We start from the raw sequence: 20,167 nt of genomic DNA, 5'->3' as shown, positions 1-20,167 counted from the left end.
GGGGATTCATCAGAGAAAATGACTTTACCCCAGTCCTCAGCAGTCCAGTCCTTGTAACTTCTGCAGAATATCAGTCTGTCCCTGATGTTTTTGCTGGACAGAAGTGGCTTCTTTGCTGCCCTCCTTGACACCAGGCCTTCCTCCAAAAGTCTTCGCCTTACTGTGCGTGCAGATGCACTCACACCTGCCTGCTGCCATTTCTGAGCAAGCTCTGTACTGGTGGTGGCCCGATCCCATAGCTGAAACAACTTCAGGAGACGGTCCTGCCGCTTGCTGGACTTTCTTGGGCGCCCTGGAGCCTGTTTGGCATCAATTGAACCTCTCTCCTTGAAGTTCTTGATAATCCTATAGACGGTTGACTGAGGTGCAATCTTACTCGCTGCAATAAACTTCCCCGTTAGGCCCTTTTTGTGCAATGCAATGATGGCTGCACGTGTTTCCTTGCTGGTAACCATGACAGATGAGGAACAATGGCACCATCTTCCAGTTCCAAGTGTCCAGTCACTCAATCCTGAGAGATTGATCTCCAGCCTTGTCCTCATCAATACCCACACCTGTGTTAATGTGTGTGACACCTGTGTGTCATTGAAATTATGTTAGCTGGCCCTTTTGTGGCAGGGCTGAAATGCAGTGGAAATGTGGTTTTAGTGATAAAGTTCATTTTCAAGGCAAATAGGGACTATGCAAATAATTGCAGTTGAGTGGATCACTCCTCATAACATTCTGGAGTATATACAAATTTCCATTATAAAAACTGAAACTGCAGACTTTGTAAAAATTAATAGTTGTGTCATTCTCAAAACTTTTGGCCATGACTGTACATTGCCCCTAGGTGTGAGTGTATGGTTGTGTGTCAGCGGTATAGAAAATGGATGGATGGATGTTTCACTTCACAGTCAGCATCCAAATCTTTTAGGGCAGCAGGATGACTTACACTTAATATTTTTAACAGGGAATATGTGTTACAAACTGGAGGTAAGAAACGGGCAGGGGTCTCAGCCCAAGGCTCTCCGCATGTCTAAATCTGGCAACTTACTTTTTCGTTTTTATTTTTCTACAGTCATTTCCTTCGTTTTCTAGCAAGGCTTTAACATTAACCATCAACCAAGTTGACTCTCACTTGACATTTAACATTAAGCAAGCACTCCCTGTCTGTGTGTCCTGTCAACATGTTCACGCTGTGACCAGCAGCACACCTGCCACGATAAGGACTCTTTCAGAATTAAAGCAGAAGGTTCGCATATGACTCCCTCTTTCTTATTAATAATGTATTTATTTTTAAATACTGTTGATACTTTTTGGAAGGTGGTAAGTGGTCCCCATACGCAGAGGACAACAAAGCCTGCGACCCCCCAGGTTATTTCCCTGCATTCCACTGTAAGTTGGAAGCTGATAGTTCCGAGTGGATATTCCCAACTTACAATCTAAATGTGTCACGGTGCATCTGCTTGAGAAAATGTGGACACCTGCTGCAAACTGATTTTGTTTGTATGGGAAGTCTCTGAACTTCACAGGCAGAGTTAACATCTTTACACACTTACAATAGTATTACAGTAGTAGTGCATGCTTGCAAAAGCTTCTGTCAAGGACAAATCAAATGAATGGAAATGAAAACTGCATAAAGTACAAACTGATGAAAAGGTAGCTGCATTCTGTGAAGTTGGCCTTTGCACTTTTCCGTGTTAGAGGTTGTTTTTTTTTTTCTCCTGAGTTCTGAGCACAGTTGAATGCAGCAGCTGAATGAAAAGATGCCATTAAATTGTATTATGTTAAATGTAGGATGCAGCATTTTTGGAGCTCATTTGATACTATTCATTTGAGCTATTCATGAAACACTATATGTGAGCCAAACATGCATAATACACCATCTCTGTCTTTTTTCACACTTTTAATCTTATTCTTTAGCCCACCCACCCACACTCACTACTCTCTCTCTCACTCACACACACACACACACACACACACACACACACACACACACACACACACACACACACACACACACACACACACACACTTTTTGCTTCAGTGACAGCTCTACTGAGATGACAACATTTCACAAACCAACTCGCACTCAAAAAAAAACCCACCTGTCCTCCCCCACACACAAACACACCACACAGCTACAAGGCCTCTGTTACATCAGTATCTCTGATGTATCCCATCTTTGATGGTCAACGGTAGAGGGAAGTAGGATGGCCGCTAGTTCACCCATGTGTGCCCTCCTAACCTCCTCTGCAAGGTTACTTACTTATTTACTACTTGATTATATAAGATTAGAAGTTGGTCTGGACGTTTGGCACTCATACTGGAAACATTTCAGTCAAGTTCAGGTGGAAGTCATGACTGTGGATTACACAACAGCAGCTATGTTTACAAGCTGATGTCAGCGGATTATCTGTTCACCTACCACATGTTTTTGGTTCCTTCGATTTCAACACCAACTCCAGTCAAAATACAGGAAACTACAAGTTTTCTCCTACTGTAAAACCGCAACATTTTTTTAGTTTTGTTTCAGGGAATAAACGCTCAAGTTTACCTTTGAATGATATTGACCAGCTAATCTATAAGATTTTGTAGTCGCACTCTACACTACTACTTAAATAAGAGGGACGCTAAAATTACAATTTACATTACAACTTGTATTTCTTTGTACTCTTATACTAATTCACAAAAGAGTGCTGCGTTGCTTCTGGAAATGGAAAACTCTACACATGTAAATCAACTAGGCATAAAGACCTTATGGCCTGCCCATAGACTGAATCGCCTGACATGATATGAGTCAGCAATAAAGAGCCTAGAAAACATTTATACAGGATATGTACAATGGTTTTTTGAGTTGAAGGGAATTCTTTAATAAAAACATTAAAAAATTCACTTGGATTTTTGTTTAACCTTTCAGAGTTTAGTCTGAATTCAGATTTACTTAATCTTTGCAATACACTGTAATTATTAGACAGAGCAGATGGTTTAAAACACGAACAAATCACAAGAACTTTAGGCTGAACAATTTACAGCTGCTGCGTGTAAAGGCTAACACTGCATCACAAATTTCATATCAACAGAGAGCTTCAGTAGCTTAAGCAGGTTGTTGTTGTGTGGCTGTGCCGACTCTCTCAGTGAAAGGTTCATAAGGTAGTTTTGTCTTCTATTGTCTTACTGTAAAGGGGTCACTGTGACATTACATGACATCACTGATATTTACTGGTATTTATGGTGCATTGTGACATTTTCAAACCAAAGACACAAATACAAAGAAAACTACAATATGTCTGCTATAGATGTAATTTAATTCTTAAAGCAGCATGAATACTGTTCCCCTCTTAATGTATTCAGGCTAACAGCATTTGTACCTCAGCTAAGAACATTTCTATTTGTAGCAGAGCTGTTGTCAGCCAAAATCCCAGAAAACAGGTTAAATCCATGTTGCCATTAAGTGACTTTTGCGTTGATTGTGGCCAGAAGTGGTCATTAAATGCTAAATGCTACAATGTACTGTAACAGTACCACAGATATAAGAGAGTCACAAATTCCCGCTGACTTTGTCACTCAGCACTGTCATTTATTTCCCAATATCTACATAAAATTTGCTAATTAGCTACAGTAAGATCATATCAAGGGCTTGTGTGTTGAATTGAGCACAGACGCAGTTTATTGCTTATCGGTTCAGCTTGTCATTTGGGAGGGAGAAGGCATTATTTCTTCTATTCAAAGTTAAAACAAAGCTTTTCTGAGGCTCTCTTTATTTGCTGGCTAGCTTGCTAACAAGCTGACATAGTGAAGAAAGATGACTGAAGAAATGAGCACTTCCCAGTCATAGTGATTACAGAGATTAATCATATCCAGGTCTTTGCAGACACTTCAGTGGTCCACTCTGGAACGTACTCAGCCTTTCATAGAGCTGAAGTACCTCTAACGTGTCTGCTGAAATGTGCGTTACACCACCTGAAATCCCTCTGTTGGCCAGACTTCAGCCACAGGTCTTACTCCGATTAAGCTGTTCACCTACATTTGGTTGAGCTCCCTATTGAATAAACTAAGCATTTGTTTCCTGTCGGTTGCTACCACCTGTTTGTTCCACTTACTGTTGCAGTTTGTATGAGAAGGAAGTAACAGTCAGTCTGTTCAGTCTTGACTTTACAGTTAAATAATTTCATGTTGATGTTTTTCAGTGTAATAAATGCTCTGCTCAGGAGAACGGCTTTACTACTTGCAGCTTGAAATTCTCTCACTAGACATTATTAAAGGGACATAACACCATTGCTATACAGAAGTGATGCCATCCCAACTAGATTACATTTAATTCAAATTTTAGAATTAAGGATCTCATCGCATCAGGTGAATGTTTTACTTTGCTCTGCTGCTCTTATTCTGTCTCTGAGCACAATGTTATTACAGATGACAGATGCTGCTGGTTATGTACTTTATAGCACAAAGTCAAGAAAGTTTTCTCCATACAACCTGCAGTTTCATTTTACTCTGTTAGCTGTGTTTTTTCATGCCAGCCATTCTCATAGATTAACTGTATTGCTTTTAGAGCAAAAGTTTTAATTCTTACAATGTGTGATTGTAGGGAAGGGAAGACCCCACCTCCACTCCTTTGCCAATCTGTGCACCTCCCTCCATCCTTGCACCTGTTCTCTCTCCTGTCTAACACCATCTGCTCCCCTCCTCTTTCGGTTCATAGCTTCTTTTTCTCTCATCTCACACCTTATTTTCACCTCCATCACCTCTTGCTTTTTGCCTTCTCACTTACATTCTTCCGATCTTTTTTTTTTTGTGTGTGTGTGTGTGTGTTTTTCTTCATGTACCATCTGTTCGTTTAATATGGGTCAGTTTCCATAGTTACAAGGTCAAAAGTAACACATGGGTTATAACATTTCACAATGACCTTGGGAATTGCAGCAGTTGACATTATCAGCAAGTTGAATTGCTGCAAAACATGAAATGTTAGAGTAATTGCATTTTTATCATTATGGATTTAACCCTTTATATTTAACACAGTTTGACGATGAAAAAATTGAAGAAATGCATCAGAGTGGAAGCTGATATTACAATTGAGCTTAAAGTAAGTAAGTCATGATTCTCCATATCCACAGTTCGGTTCAGACTTGGATTATTTTAAGATTTTTTAAAAATGTATTTATTAATCAACCAACTAATTGATTAATTTGCTTGTTTGTTTGAGTATGAATTAGAAAATACCTGGAAATATTCAGTGTCATATTAAGAACACTGACATTATGAAGGTAGATTAATTTTAGAAATTAACTTAATATAAACTAAGTAAACAAAAAGGTCTTGGTCTTGAAATGCGACACGATGTTCTAATCTACGATCAGTACTATGGAGAGGGCAGCAAGTCTGCTGTTTACCACAGGCCGACACGAAGTAAGAACAGACTGACTAAACTGAGACCTGCGGTGGTGGATTCCAGAAGACTAGAGATCATGGACGTTTGTGTCACTACTTTGGACTCGGTTTCAGAATCATCTACGGTTCTTCTCAGTTCTACAGACTTGATTCAGCATCTTTCTGCTTGCTGTTTTGGTTTTACACCCCACAGCTTCACTGTTCAGTCTTACCTTTCTCATGAGAAGTCAATGAAAAAGATTAAAATATTTCTCTATGCGGTGGTGGAGACCAAAATGGAGCTAAGGGGGGTAGACAACTTCAAATGAAGGGCAAACACGACTTCAGATTCAAATGAATGCAAATGTATGGGGCTTTTTTCCTGTCTTTTTTTTTTCGAGAGCATGATTCATTGTTTTCACATTTAGATTTTGTAATCCCTCAAAACCCTGCCCTTGCACTCAAATAGCCCCTGCTTGCACTTAGTTTTGCTTTGCTTTTGCTCAAACTGTATGACTGCAAATTTCCTACTCTCCAGCCCTTCTGCTGGTGCTCGTGAAACATCAGCTGTCTTTTGTCTGTGTGTGTGTGTGTGTTGTGTTGATCCCTGCCTCCTTGATTGAATTAATATAATAGGTGTTGTTCATGACATCTCCCAGAGAATTCTCTCCTGATTATTTAGTTCCCCTCAGTTCTAGAGAGCTGTTTAGCATCTTGTAGCCTTCATTCTGCCATCAGTTGCAATTAATTAATGCAACTTAAACTAAGCAGTAATGCTTTCTTACCTGATATTTTTTAATTATTGAGACAAACTTTTGGGTGATCTAATAGCATTGTCCAATTTGTGTTTTTGCTTATGCTAGCTTATACTTCTTTTGTCTAATGTTTTCAATGCTGTTTTCAGACAGAGAATCGAAGAAATGCTCTGCTGTGGAAAACATATTAAAATATAGAAGACTCAGTAGAAAGAGTACTTCAGTCTCTCTTTTCATTTGGCCTCAGTGCTGCGGAGTGTTCCGTGTCCTTAAGCGCTACACATTTGTTTCATCACTACAGAACTGATCTGCTGAAACTTAAAGTGTTCCTGTCCACCATTTGCTGTCACATGTGACAGTGAAGTCTAATGACACATTTCATCAGTGCTGCAGCAAACATGAAAATGTGCCTTTCTGCTACATGAATTTGTATCAGTCATTACTGTAATAAGCAACCCCGTTTGTTATAATTATGTGCATTTATAGAGATGTCAGGCTTTTCTTTTTTTCAGGTGACAGGAATCTCATTTAGGAACAAGGATTTTTGAATATTTTCTGTGTAATTGCAGTGCGGCAGATCAATGCAGTCTGACAGTTTCCTCCTTTCCCGTTCACCACAGTTTGTCTTACGTAACCTCGACCGCGGGGAGGCAATCAGTCCTTGATGCTATGAAAATCGATGCAACAGAGTGCAACGTGAGCTTTATATTGATGTTGTTTGTAGTGTGAATTGCAAATTAGCAAAAGATAACAATCCGTGTAGTTTAGAAAGAAACTTAAACATCCCCATGTTGATCCCCATCAGCCGATAATCAAGCGACAGCAGGTGGTGCAGATATTGTCCTAAACTTTTAGTTTGTCTACTTAATTTGTACCTGGTGATGTCCACAGTGAAACATTGTGATGGACGATTAATATTGACCTGCACTGTTGTCTTTGCACTACATGTCAATAACTTACTTTATTTTGAGCCACAAAACTGGAGCCCTCATTTCCTCAGCCACCACTCACTGTATAATGCACACTCCATGCACAGTAAATTAAGATTTTGTATATTTCTTATCATTTTCTTCACACAGTTATTTTCTCAGCTATAAAATCTGACGAATTGTGTGATTGTTTTGTTTGTTTGTTCCCTATCCTACCTGCATGAAGCGATTTGACATAAAGCATGAAGAGAGATTTCCCTGCGCTGCTGTACATTTCCCAGCCACATGTAAAACACTTTCTGTAAATTTAATATGGGAATTACTTACATCTGCTGACTCTCGTGGAATTCCCCAGTAAGCAAAGCTCAGGATCTAATGAAAAGGTAACTAATGTGATCTTGCTCAAGGCGTCACGGGAGTCATATTTGAGCAACAAGCCGGGTGCAGTGCATTAAGGAGCCGTCCTTCATGCCACATCTGAGGCACATCTCTGACAGTTCAGCTTTGGGTTTATGTCATTTCCATTGTGGGATTCTTATCAGAAAACCACAATGTGCCTGGGAAACTGCATTTTGTATGTTATGTAGAGTATACATTTTACACTCAGACACTACAGTAACATGGTGGAGAGTACATACAGTACTCTGCAGTGTATATGGAGTGATTTTGCACACAGCCTGGGAGTTTCATAAATTGTCAGGGTGACCTTTGACCTCTTTACGATTGTTCTCTTTTTCTTGTGTAATGAGAGAAGCTGAATAGACATGATTTGAGAATCCTTTAGCATTGCAATACTAGCTGTGTGTGTGTGACATTGTGTCAACTGTGTGTGTACTGTATGTGTTTGCCTTTGATATGTGTGTGTGTGTGTGTGTGTGTGTGACCTTGTATGTGTATGTCTGTGTTTTTCATGCTTGTCTTTGGGCATTTGAGTATATGTGTTTGTGGTTCTGCCCTCGCATCTTTAAATCTGTGCTTGTGTGTGTGTGTGTGTGTGTGTATATCTGTGTGTGTCTGTGTGTTCATGTGTGGGTGCTCTTGTCTGATTGCCATGGTCTCCTTACGCAAACGCTTACGCAACCATGCAGCCTGGTGGCTGATCTCCCTTTTGCCGTGTGTGTGTGTGTGTGTGTGTGTGTGTGTGTGCGCGCGTGAGTGTGTGCGTGTGCATGTTTAGCCTTTTCTTGTCGTTCCCAGACATGACTGCCTCTCAAACCCAACGCGTCGCTGCCCTCTTTGAAGAGAGAGAGGATTAGCAATTAATTCTGATCTCTTTTTTTCAGAAACTTCATTAGAGTTTAACTTCCACAGGCTCTAATCTGATCCGTCGCCGTGACGACGCCCCACAGACACACTCTGTGTGTGTGTGTCCATGCTCATGTTTGCCTTTGTGCGTTCTTGTGTGCCTGTGTTGTGTATGTGCACATTTGTGGCCACTAGTGTGTATTAGTGATTGTGTGCAGATGCCTGCATGTGTCCTTCATTATCCTTTAAAGCACAAAGTATAAGAACGCAAAAGATAGAGATTACTAGAAGGTTTATTGGTTGCTTCTATTCCTAGTGCTACTGTTATTATTAGTGGTACTATTAAAATTACTTCTGCTGTGTTGCTGCAGTTACTACTCACACTACTCACTTATATTGGCACTTTTTTGCTCCACTTCAAACATCAGATGATATTGTGAGGTGAAGGTGGAGGTTATCGTCCAGCAGGGGGAGCTGTGTGTCTGTACATCAGACAGTGAGCCACTTCCCACCTGCACATACTGTATCTATACCTGAACAAGTCATTTCATGTGGTCTGGAGTCAATAAACATAAAACTAAACACTGAAAGAATCTGCCAGAGGGAAGAAATGAATTGCAGATGAACTTTATGTGTTTTTCTTTCTTTTTTTCTTTTTCAGCATTGATGGGTTTCATTCTGTCTGCTTCAACAGAGAGCTGCATTGCAAATATGTCTGTATATGAGTATTTTGATGCAAGCTTTGACTGCTTTCTAGAACTGTTTACACATTAAGAATGAAACACAAATACTGAAGTCAGACATTTTTTGCAGTGTGTTTCCTACTGCTGCTGCAAAGGTAGTGGAATTTTATTCATTTCTGATACCAGTCTAATCGCTATGTTTAATTATCAGCACATGAAAGTATAACTACCGTAATCAAAGCTTTTGGACTTATGTCTGGGAAAATTTTTAATCATCCGCGCTAAAATCGTGAAGTATTTTCACCTTTATGACATACATAGACCCAAACTCACACAAACAAACACATACATCTGTGCATTTCAGCTCGACTTCCTTCTCAGTGCCTCAATGCAGTCCAAAGGTTTAAGACTATTCTGCTGCTATTTCAATTTTAAAAATAGATTTCGTGTTTATTTATGAATAATGACGGGATATTCTGGAATTTTTGGCAGCTGCCCAAGAAACAGAATAAGGTCAGAAAATGTGTCAAAGTCAGAGAGGAGTCAGTGTAAAAGTTAAAAGGAAACACATGCATAAATCTTCCAGTTCCTATTACTTTCAAAAATAACATGAACATGTTAGAGAGTATGGTAAACGTGGTAAACACTGAAGAACATCAGTGTTATTTGTGTGAAATTGTGTGTGTGTGTGTGTGTGTGAGAGAGAGAGAGAGAGAGAGGTAGCACACAGCTCACAGCTTCCACACACTCTCTGCTGGAAACATCTACAGCTCATAAATTACCAGAAGTCTCAACCAAGCAAACCCTTTGCCAGCCTGTTAAGTGTTATTGCAGTGTGTGTGTGTGTGTGTGTGTGTGTGTGTGTGTGTGTGGGCACGGCAGAGTGTGTGCATGTTTGCCAGTGATTTTAACAAACACACACTGACACACACACACATCTCTCTTGTGCAGAGTGTCCGGCGGCGAGCTGTTTGACCGAATCGTGGAAAAAGGTTTCTACACAGAGAAAGATGCGAGCAAGCTGATCCGACAAGTCCTGGACGCTGTGAACTACCTGCACAAGATGGGCATTGTACACCGAGACCTGAAGGTACAGTAGCATATGTACACACACACACACACACACACACACACCCACACACCTCTCCCACATTTTCAATCCACACGAGCGGTTCATTCTCACTTGACAGCTTGTGATTCACTGCAGCAATAAGGGCAGGGGGTTGACCCACGCAGTGCATTGTGGGTCAGCGTGGCGCGTGCCGGCTGTTGGAACAGAGCGGATTGGACAGAGCGACCTCCATAAACCAGAACAGTGTATAATGTAGAGGAAAACAGGGTTGTGTCTGTCAGTTTTAAAGTTGGATTTTTATTAGTTGCTCAAATTTTTCTTTCACTTGACACCCTGCTCTTAACAAATTGACCAAAATGACCATATATTTAAAATCTCTTTCTCTCTGTCCCCTCTCAGCCAGAGAACTTGCTGTATTTTAATCCCCAAGATGAGTCAAAGATCATGATCAGCGATTTTGGCCTTTCCAAGATGGAAGGCAGTGGTGACGTAATGTCCACTGCCTGTGGCACGCCGGGATACGTGGGTAAGTTAGTCAGTCTCCCCTGGCCTCCAACAGTCTGTAGTAATTCTTCTTTTACTTTCTTCCCCAAAAAAGTCACCCCTTTATGGTGTCCTGGAAACAAAACAACAAAAACAAACATTTCTCAGGAGATAATTAACCAGTCACTGAGCCTCTTTAGTTACTGTTGCTTCACCTGCAAGCTTTTCATTGCCACATGGCACATATGAAGCCACTCGAAACTCTTAGTAATTTAGAAAACAATGGGACCTTGATTTCAGACACACAAAAGCCAGTGACTCATTTCTAGGTGGCAAGAATCAATTTACCAGCTGCGGTGACAGCCATTGCTAGCAGATGTTTCCAGCTGCAGCTAGCTCGCTAATTAAGCTAACGTTAACTCTGTGAGTTGGTTGAAAATACTCTCTTTTGTTGTTTTAGTCTGACCCTTTTAAAAGCAGAAATGTGTTAAAGCATCTTAAATAAGCACTTGATGCTTTCATACGTCATATCATGTGAAAAGACTGAAGCTCACGAGCTAATGATTGAAAACAAATAAACAAGTTCAGCAAACAGGAAATTGATTTTGTCTTCGTATCAGCCATGTCATGTTTTTATTTCTCAATGTGTCATATCATGTTAGTGTCAACATGAACTGGGCTTGGATTTCTGCAGGCCTCAATCCAACAAGACACATGAAAAATTCAAAGAGCACATGTTGTTTCCATCTGACACGTTTATGCCTCCTACATCATCTTTGTTCATTCGCTGTGATCTGGAGCATTGTGTGTGTATATGTATATTTGTGTGTGTGTGTGTGGTTCACTAGCACATATGCTCGCCAATCATGCTTATCACTCCCTGACAGACCAGCCCCCTCTGCAGAATAAACATGGAGCCAGAGAGAACTGGTGTGTGTGTGCATGTGTGTATACATGCTTTCATATATATTTTTATTTTTTATTTGTGCATTTGTCCATCTGCCTGTGTGTGTGTGTTTTATGTGAGACAGATGTTCAGTGTTGACAGGACTCATGTCCATATTGGAACACAAACAGGCTGGTTGTTCAGACAAACATTGTATGAACTCTCACATAAACAAATCTGTCATGGAAATACAGACAGAGAGAGATACATAAATAACATTTTGTTAAATTGTGAAATTAAATTTATAGCACCCCCACCAGGCCAGCTTTACTAAACCCAGCTGGAATTTATGTTGTGTGACAGTTCAGTATTTTTAGAAGCTTTAGTTACATCAGTTGCTTATAAACTACCGGCTTTTCTTTATTTATTATTTTAAAACCCATGAAATTTGAGTTTAACTAAACACACAAATGCTTCAGATATGCACATGCAGAGGCACACACACACACTCAGAAAATCTCAGAAAAATCACACCAGCCAGGATCTGACTTTAAATGGTCAAATCTCTATTTCGTCGTATGACTCTTTTTATCCCTCTCACACACACACACATACACACCCAAGCTCGTTTTGGGCTTCACCCTCGAACCTGAGCACCCTCGCCCTCCTGCAGAGGTTTGCTGGGCCAAAAGGCATTTCCACTCCAGACACTGCGTATCTAAAAATATCACAGAACGCACTAAATGAAAACCAGACCTCAGCGATGAGCATGAGTACTCTGGCTTTTGTTTTCCTGTAATTACAAAGAGCTTCCATTCACAATGTTGCCTCCATAGAGTTCTCCAACAGGAATCAAATTTGGCAGAAAATCTGTGGAACTAATTTTGAACGTTTCAGTGTCAGCAAATATTTACAGCAAATTGACATCCATTCATCAACTGATGCCACAGTTCACTGTAATCCATGAACCCAAACTGAAATTGAACTTCCTTCCTTCCTTCCTCCCTCCTAAAAAGGAGAAAGGAAATGAAATCATCTAATTAAAGTTGTCCAAGTACCATTTAGTGGTACAAGTCCTGCCTAAACATCAGCTAAATCAGTCATGAAAATCTTTGTAAAACTAGAAATAGATTGACTATAATACATATTACACCTGAAACTATTCCACTGAAATAACCTTCCAGTGACCTTCCTAATTTATTTTAATGTATTTTATTTTTGTTTCTGTTATTCTGTTGTAAAAAATAGAATTGTAATGAACCTGAGTTAAGTTTTAATTTCATATCCACTGGCCATAAAAGGGCACCTTTCAGATAGAATTTAATAACGCATCTTAAAAAATAGAAAAGAACAAAAGAACAATGAGACAAACCATCTGAAAACTCATGTCGATGAGACACAAATTTTGGCACAACACAATCAACAACAACAGCAGGTTTTTTTGGAACAGAACAACTAAAATAACCAAAGCAGAGACTCTGAAACGACTGAAACGAAATGTCCGAAGATGGCGAGCTTTCACACAGTGTTTGATACGTCAAGCAAAGAGAATTTAGCAACAGAAATCAAGTTAGAGTTAAAGAGTCATAAAAACATTTTAGATTAACTCCACTGTTTTATAAATTTACTCTCCATCAGCGCATTTCACTCTAAACTCACTTGTTGGAGTAGTGAGCACCAGGCACAATGACCTCATTGTGTAAAAATGTCCTAATTCTAAATCCAGCAAAACAACACACACACCTTCACAATGAGTCAGAGTAGACCTATAAACACAGCTAAGCACTGCGATTCAGCACATGTACAAAGTTTATATTTTGCCCCAGATATGAGTGTTATTTCTTCTGTGTGTGAGTGTGTGTGTGTGTGAGGTGATGTTATGGGGAGCTCACTGTCATCAGTAATTTGCTCCATCCGAAGCTCTGTAATGAGCTGCAGAGGGAGGTGAGGCCAGGCCAGTCTGCCTTACACACACCAGTAGTACATGATGATAACGACAGAGGGGAGGAATCAGCAGAAATATGTCTGATCTGCAAAACACTTGAGATGCAGGAAGAAGACTAAATGTCTCTCAAGAAAATAAAGTCTGTAAATCACGACATCATTGCCTTGTTTGGGTTTCTGGTTTGGGTCCATCCTGCCTTTGGGTTAGATAGTTCGCGGTCTTTTTCAGACATGAGAACCTGTACCTCCTGGAGGAATTTTCCCATCATTAAAGAAACTGACATGTGATTTTAATTTGGACCGAGGTGGAGAGTCTGCATATTTTTTCCGTTTTCAGGCTCATAAAACGGCTTCATTTTCATATTAAAATCACACAACACTTTTAACTAGACCTCAAGCTGACAACAAAGTAAAATGCTTCTGAAAACACAATCCAGATTTAAGCTAAGTTAAACACCAGGCTACTGCAAAATGGAGTCAGGACAGTTTAGAAGTAGCAAAAATTCTGCGTAGCCAGAACAAGTACCTAAGTCTAACCCATGTTTTCTTTCACTTTCAGCTCCAGAGGTTCTCGCCCAGAAGCCATACAGTAAAGCAGTGGACTGCTGGTCCATTGGAGTGATCGCCTACATCCTGTAAGTACCGACCCATCCCCTCTGTATCACATCAACCTGTACAGCAGGTGGGTTTAACCAAGCAGCCCGACTGAGTTTCTCAGCACAGGCTTCACATTATTAAACACCTTATGTCAGATAATCAAGTGGGCTGAACACATCACTTGGTTCTGTGCCGAGAACACGACAATTAAGAAAATCTGACTCGGACTTCCTCTTTAAGTTGAGCAGAAGTCTAATTGACCAGAACAAGTGGTAACACCTGCGTTGTTGTGCAGAGCATGTAAAAACTTCAGATGGGCTGTGAAACTCCAGAGAATTAAAAACAAAGCAGGTGATCAGTTTTGATTCTGTCAGTTCCATCTCTGTTATGATTTCTGTCTCTGTCAGTCCGATAAAGGTCAGGACAGACAGATACAGACAGAGCAAGCAACTCCCATCCCATCTCATATATGATTGGTTGCCTGAAAAAAAGAGTGATGGTAATAATATAATCCCAGCGTTTTTCTGGAAAGTTTGGATGTTTTCAATTCAAAGAGCTTGAAATTGCCACACACACAAAAAAATGTCCTCCGAAAAACATCCTGTGTGTTTTTTCTCTCGGTGGCCGCATGCTGCTGCTTGTGCTAGTACAACCTCATTGTGAGGAACTGAAAAAAGACGCTGGCAGTTACACATCAGTCTGCCTCGTCGTGTAGGAAACAGTGTAACAGACACACATGGCACAGAATAACTCACCTGAGACAAAACCACCAGATGAGTTGTGATGTATTACAAATTCAGTCAGTGATGGTTAAGATTAAGTTAAGATGCTTAGCAATGGTTTGTATTTCAATAGCAACTGCAATAAGAATTAGCAGTGATAGCCTTGCTAATGTCTGCATTCAGCATAACTCTGCTCTCATGCTGAACACTTGTATCATGTGTGTGTGTGTGTGTGTGTGTGTGTGTGTGTGTGTGTGTGAGAGAGAGAGAGAGAGAGAGAGAGATGTTGATGGTGATGTTGCTTGGGTGCCGTCATCGGAGCCAGATGGAGCTCTGCTGAATGGCCTTGTATGGATATGGAGCTGCAGGCTGGTCCTCTTTTTCTTCTGCTTTTTGTTTTTCTTCTGCTGCGTCACCTCCAACTCTTCCCACAAGTGACAGTGTGCATGTGCGCACTCGTTTGAGGATACCGTAGAAACAACAATATCTGGTTTTCTCTGGTTAGGTTTATGTGTGTGTGTGTGTGTGTGTGTCTCTCTCTTTCTTTAGAGCATGACCACTAATGTGTATACAAAGCTATTGATGCACGAAGCCACAGCCTTAATTGTTTTAAGATGTGGGTGTGTGTTTCTCCATCTGTATCTATTTACGTGTATGTGCATGTGTGTGCATGTGCGTGCATGTGCGTGCGTGTGCTTCACCTGACAGACACATTATTATCTTGTGCGTGAGGTCACATCAGAGGTCAGAATGTCAGCAGCAGGGTCAGCTCTGTGATGCAGAGCATGCGAAGTGCAAGAAGGAAAGGTCTAAACTTTTCTCTGTCTCAGCCTGAGTGTGTGTGTGTGCGTGTGTGTGTGTCTGTTTGTCTTTATATCTCTATAAACATGTTAAATTAAGCTTTTTTTTAATAAAAGTGAGTAAAATAAGGGTGGGTGCAGCAGGCATCCCAATGCGTGAGTGTGTTTGTGTGTAAGGGGGGGGCTCCCTGCTGGCAATTAGCACAATTAGCGTTGGGATTCAGACCTCGTTAGCTTTTAGCTGCTGCTCAGGTGGAAAGATCACATCAGGTAATCAGCCATGATAATCACCTGGGATTGTGTGTGTGTGTGTGTGTGTGTGTGTGTGTGTGTTCACTGGGATGGATAGTAAATGACGGCCGGGTCTCCAACCAAACGTGAAAGCAGAAAAACAAAAGTGAAACATCTCTTCACACCAGGAGGAACCTGCGTGTGTGTGTGTGTGTACGTTTGAATGCTTTTGTGTGTGTGGGTGTTATGAGTGTGTTCGATGGAGTGGAGAGTTAACTGAGTGACAGGTTGGTCTTTAACCAAATGAGACACCAGAAAAACAAATGGAAAGCCTTACTTTCCTCACAGCGGGCAGAATATTTCTTCCTTTTTTCTTTGCCGTGTGTGTGTGTCTCAATGTGTGTATCGAGAGAGAACGGCATTTTAATGAGTTTTTATGAAAATCTCTTGGTGCATCCAGAACTCTACTAATGAGGTTCAGATGATGTTTTTGGTTTTGCAGCCTTGCTGTTGGTTCACTTGGCTCATTATGGAGAATCAGACCAGAGCTTCAGTTAATTTGTGTTCACCTACACTGGGAACCAGTAATCTCATGTTAACCCGATTAAGGTGATACAGCCAACTACTGCCAACACTACAAGTAAATTGTCCCCCACTGTGGCTAACTTCACTTTATTCCGTGCCGCAAATGAGGACAAAACACCCTTGACAAACACACAAAATTAAAAGAAACCATTTCCATTCAGAGAAGAGTTTGGATAGAATAATCAAATACATTATCAGCAAAACAGTCAACAGTTATATTGTCATGTCTTAACATGACAATATAACTGTTGACTGTTGTTACCAAAAGTGAATATATATATATATAAAATATATATATAATAACTATATAAAAATATAGAAAAATAGAAATACCTATTCCTATACCTTATTCAACATATGGCTGCAAATATAATTTTTATTCAGTATCAATTAATGTGTCAGTTATTTTTAACGTTACTTGTATGGTCTATAAAACTGGCACTGGGAAAAAGTAATGCCTGCATTAACATCTTCATATAATTTGTTTTGTCCAACCAGCCAACCAACGATCCAAAACCCAACAATATTCAGTTTGCAGTGATGTAAAATAAAGAAAAAATTTATTTTGAGATCAGCGATCAAAATCTTTGATAATTATTTTTTGACAAATCACTTATACAATTATACACTAATTTAAGTGAATGAATTAATCATTTATTGACTGACTTCACAGATCAATCAGTCAGTAAATGAAGGAATTAATCAGAACAGTATAAAATGACTGACTTATACAGTACATATAAATTAAAAAATGACTGAACAGACTAAATGAATGTAAACACTGACTGAGCTGATCGATGAATCGGTGAATCACAGAATGAATGGCTGACTGAGTGAACCTCCTGTCTGCAGGCTGTGTGGTTACCCTCCGTTCTACGATGAAAACGACTCCAAGCTGTTTGAACAGATCCTGAAAGCCGACTACGAGTTTGATGCACCATATTGGGACGACATATCGGACTCTGGTGAGCCTTTGTCTTCTTTCTCCTCCTCCTTGTCCTCCTTCCTCTGCATCCTTGACCATTTTATTTCTCCTCCTCTGTCCACCATGTGGCACATATGGACCACACACCACCCCCCACACACACATGGACTCTGATGTCATCTGCCTGGAATGAATGTGTGTGCGTGTGTGTGTGTGTGTGTGTGTGTTAGCGCATGTGTGCACATGAGTGTTTGGAGACATCAGTCACCACCACAGGTATGTGTGAAGCCTGGCATTAAAACCAGCTTGTGTTTGCTGGAAATCTTTACAAGAATCCAATTCTCTGTGTGTGTGTTTATGTTTGCGGATGGGGATAAAATAACATTAATGTGCTGTCAGAAGAAATGGAAAACATCCAAACCAGAGTTAGTAGGGTTTTGCCAGACATGGGGTAGCTGCATTTTGCAGATGTTTAAGAACCTCATAAAACCAATTTTGTGTGTTCAATCCAGGTTGACGTCAACTGAAAATGCAGTTATGTGGTGACACTTTTCATGCTTGTTGTAAAACTAATTTTAAGACAGACAGTTTTTAGCTGTCTGGATTACAATGTCAGACTGAACCATATCGGCAATTATTGGATGGTTTTTTTATACAGACCGTCATGGTTGCCAGTCAATGAATCTTAACAGCTTTCAAATAACGGTGTTCCCATTGGCCTCAGCTGTAAATTGTGTTTAGTGCTACTTAGCAAATCCTTGCATGCCAACATGCTAAACTAAGATGGTGAAGTTACTGTCTTCACATTATACCTGCTCATTGTACCATTATGGCAATGTTGTCTTTTGCTAACATGTTAGCATGATGATGTTAATATGGTGGCACAGCAGCACCACTGTCTCTAGCGTGACTGTAGACTCTTCATCTTGTGTTTTTGGGGAGATTGTGTTTTACAGGTGCAAAAAATTGGCGCTTGTGCAGGTTAACCATTGCACAAGCAGTTCAACTTGATTGAAATGTCAGACATTATGAGTGTTTTTTGTAATATGAATTTCTTTGACTTTCATGACCTTTTTGATGTTTTATTTTCCACCAGCCAAGGATTTCATTGGCAGTTTGATGGAAAAAGATCCAACCAAGCGTTTTACCTGTGAACAGGCACTCAGACACCCATGGTGAGAGACACATACACAGGCTAACAAAAAGGCATAAAATCAATATAGATATTGATTTACAGTCAGTGTTAACTCTCTGTGTGTGTGTGTGTGTGTGTGTCAGGATTGCTGGAGATACAGCACTCTGCAAGAACATCCATGAGTCAGTCAGCCGACAGATCAGAAAGAACTTCGCCAAGAGCAAATGGAGGGTAAATGTTTACTGCAGTTTATTATTTGTGGTTTTGGCTCTATTGCAACAGACTTTCATATCGCTCCACTTCGATCTTCAAACGATTGCCTGTGTTTTTAGAAGCTGAATCACTGTGTATTAAAAACCTGGCCAAGCACATAGTCGGTAATTAACCTTCATCATCCACTTTTCTCCTGAAGCTCTTAGAAGAAAAGAAAGTAATGTGCAGACTTGAAACAAATGATTCTGTCTTTAACAAGTGATCTTCACACAGTATGTCCCTTCCAGCTCTGGATATTAATAGTACATTCAGCCTGTGTAATATTTGAACCTCAGATTTTTTTCGTGGAATATAAACTGCAACAGAAAAGCATATTTTGGTATTTTCACACTAGTGCAAGTTCATCGAAAGCAGATTTTATTGTGTAACTACAAAGCTACTATGAAATGAAAAATCACTTGATGACTTTTTTTTAAAAAAAAAATAACTAAAATAACCTCACTCCTACTGATGAAACAGTATACTGATTGTGTGGAAAAATAGTCAGAAGTAAAATTATGTTGAATAAAACCATCGCACATTTTTGAACAGTTCCACACTCCTTCCTGCTTCTATCTAACTAATATTCATCTGGTTTTAAAATGGTTATGAAAATGCTGCTTATGAAGAGAGACACAGAAATTGAGGCATAGTAAGAGCTCCCTCTTTCTAACTTTTTTCTTTCTTCCCATTATCTTCTTCTCTCCAGCAAGCGTTCAATGCCACCGCCGTGGTTCGGCACATGAGACGTTTGCAGCTTGGCAGCAGCATGGGGAGCAGCATGGACGCCTCCAACCCACCGACCAGGCCAAGCCAGACGCAGAAGCCAGTCCAGGCAGGTCATAACCAGCCAGCTCCGAGCCAAAACACCGGCCAGGCGACGCAGAGCCAGAGTGCTAACACATCCGCCAGTAAAAGCTCTTCCACAGACAACAACATAGCAGCTCCTCGCAAGGAATGTGAGTATGAGTCAATGGTGTCAGTAGCACCAGAAAGTCAAGAGAACATCTGTGTATTGCAGAAAGTTCTGCAAAAAGATCTGATCATTTCCTAAACTTATGACTTATTAGCTTACTACCTACTAAACTAGCATTACTTTTAAGATCAAGGAGTATGTCATCTTACAATATTTTATTGGGTTTCACAATAGCACATCCACTGTGTAGTATTGCTGCTCAGTGTGGGAGTCGTTCCTGTTGCTGTATCAGAGTGTAGGCAAACATTAGTGAACATTAGCATCCCCAACCAAGCTCATTATCTGAGATAGTGTTCACATCAGTTACATTTCATTCAGTTCAAATCAGGTGTCGCAAATTAGAAATGTGGATTCTGCTTTTGTCTTCCATCCACACATCCATTTTCTATACCGCTTATCCGTCAGGGTCGCGGGGGAGCTGGAGCCTATCCCAGCTGACTACGGGCGAGAGGCGGGGTACACCCTGGACTGGTCGCCAGTCAATCGCAGGGCCAACACACAAAGACAGACAATCAAACACTCTCACACTCACACCTAGGGGCAATGTAGAGTAGCCAATTAACCTAATGTGCATGTTTTTGGGATTGTGGGAGGA

General features: G+C 40.4%; 1 protein-coding gene across 1 annotated transcript in view; it reads left to right on the top strand.

Annotated features, from left to right (window-relative positions):
• The window catches only part of camk1da (calcium/calmodulin-dependent protein kinase 1Da), a 55,087-nt gene that overhangs the window by 30,804 nt on the left and 4,116 nt on the right, over window positions 1-20,167 (top strand). Inside the window, exons 4-10 of the mRNA XM_046378785.1 lie at window positions 9,916-10,054; window positions 10,436-10,562; window positions 13,909-13,984; window positions 17,137-17,249; window positions 18,306-18,384; window positions 18,488-18,575; window positions 19,306-19,555. Coding sequence (XP_046234741.1) covers window positions 9,916-10,054; window positions 10,436-10,562; window positions 13,909-13,984; window positions 17,137-17,249; window positions 18,306-18,384; window positions 18,488-18,575; window positions 19,306-19,555 — 872 coding nt within the window. The remainder of the gene's footprint in view (window positions 1-9,915; window positions 10,055-10,435; window positions 10,563-13,908; window positions 13,985-17,136; window positions 17,250-18,305; window positions 18,385-18,487; window positions 18,576-19,305; window positions 19,556-20,167) is intronic.

Source organism: Scatophagus argus, chromosome 22 (assembly GCF_020382885.2).
Source record: "Scatophagus argus isolate fScaArg1 chromosome 22, fScaArg1.pri, whole genome shotgun sequence".
In the NCBI taxonomy this organism is placed as follows: domain Eukaryota; kingdom Metazoa; phylum Chordata; class Actinopteri; family Scatophagidae; genus Scatophagus; species Scatophagus argus.
This window is presented reverse-complemented; position numbering and strand designations above follow the sequence as displayed.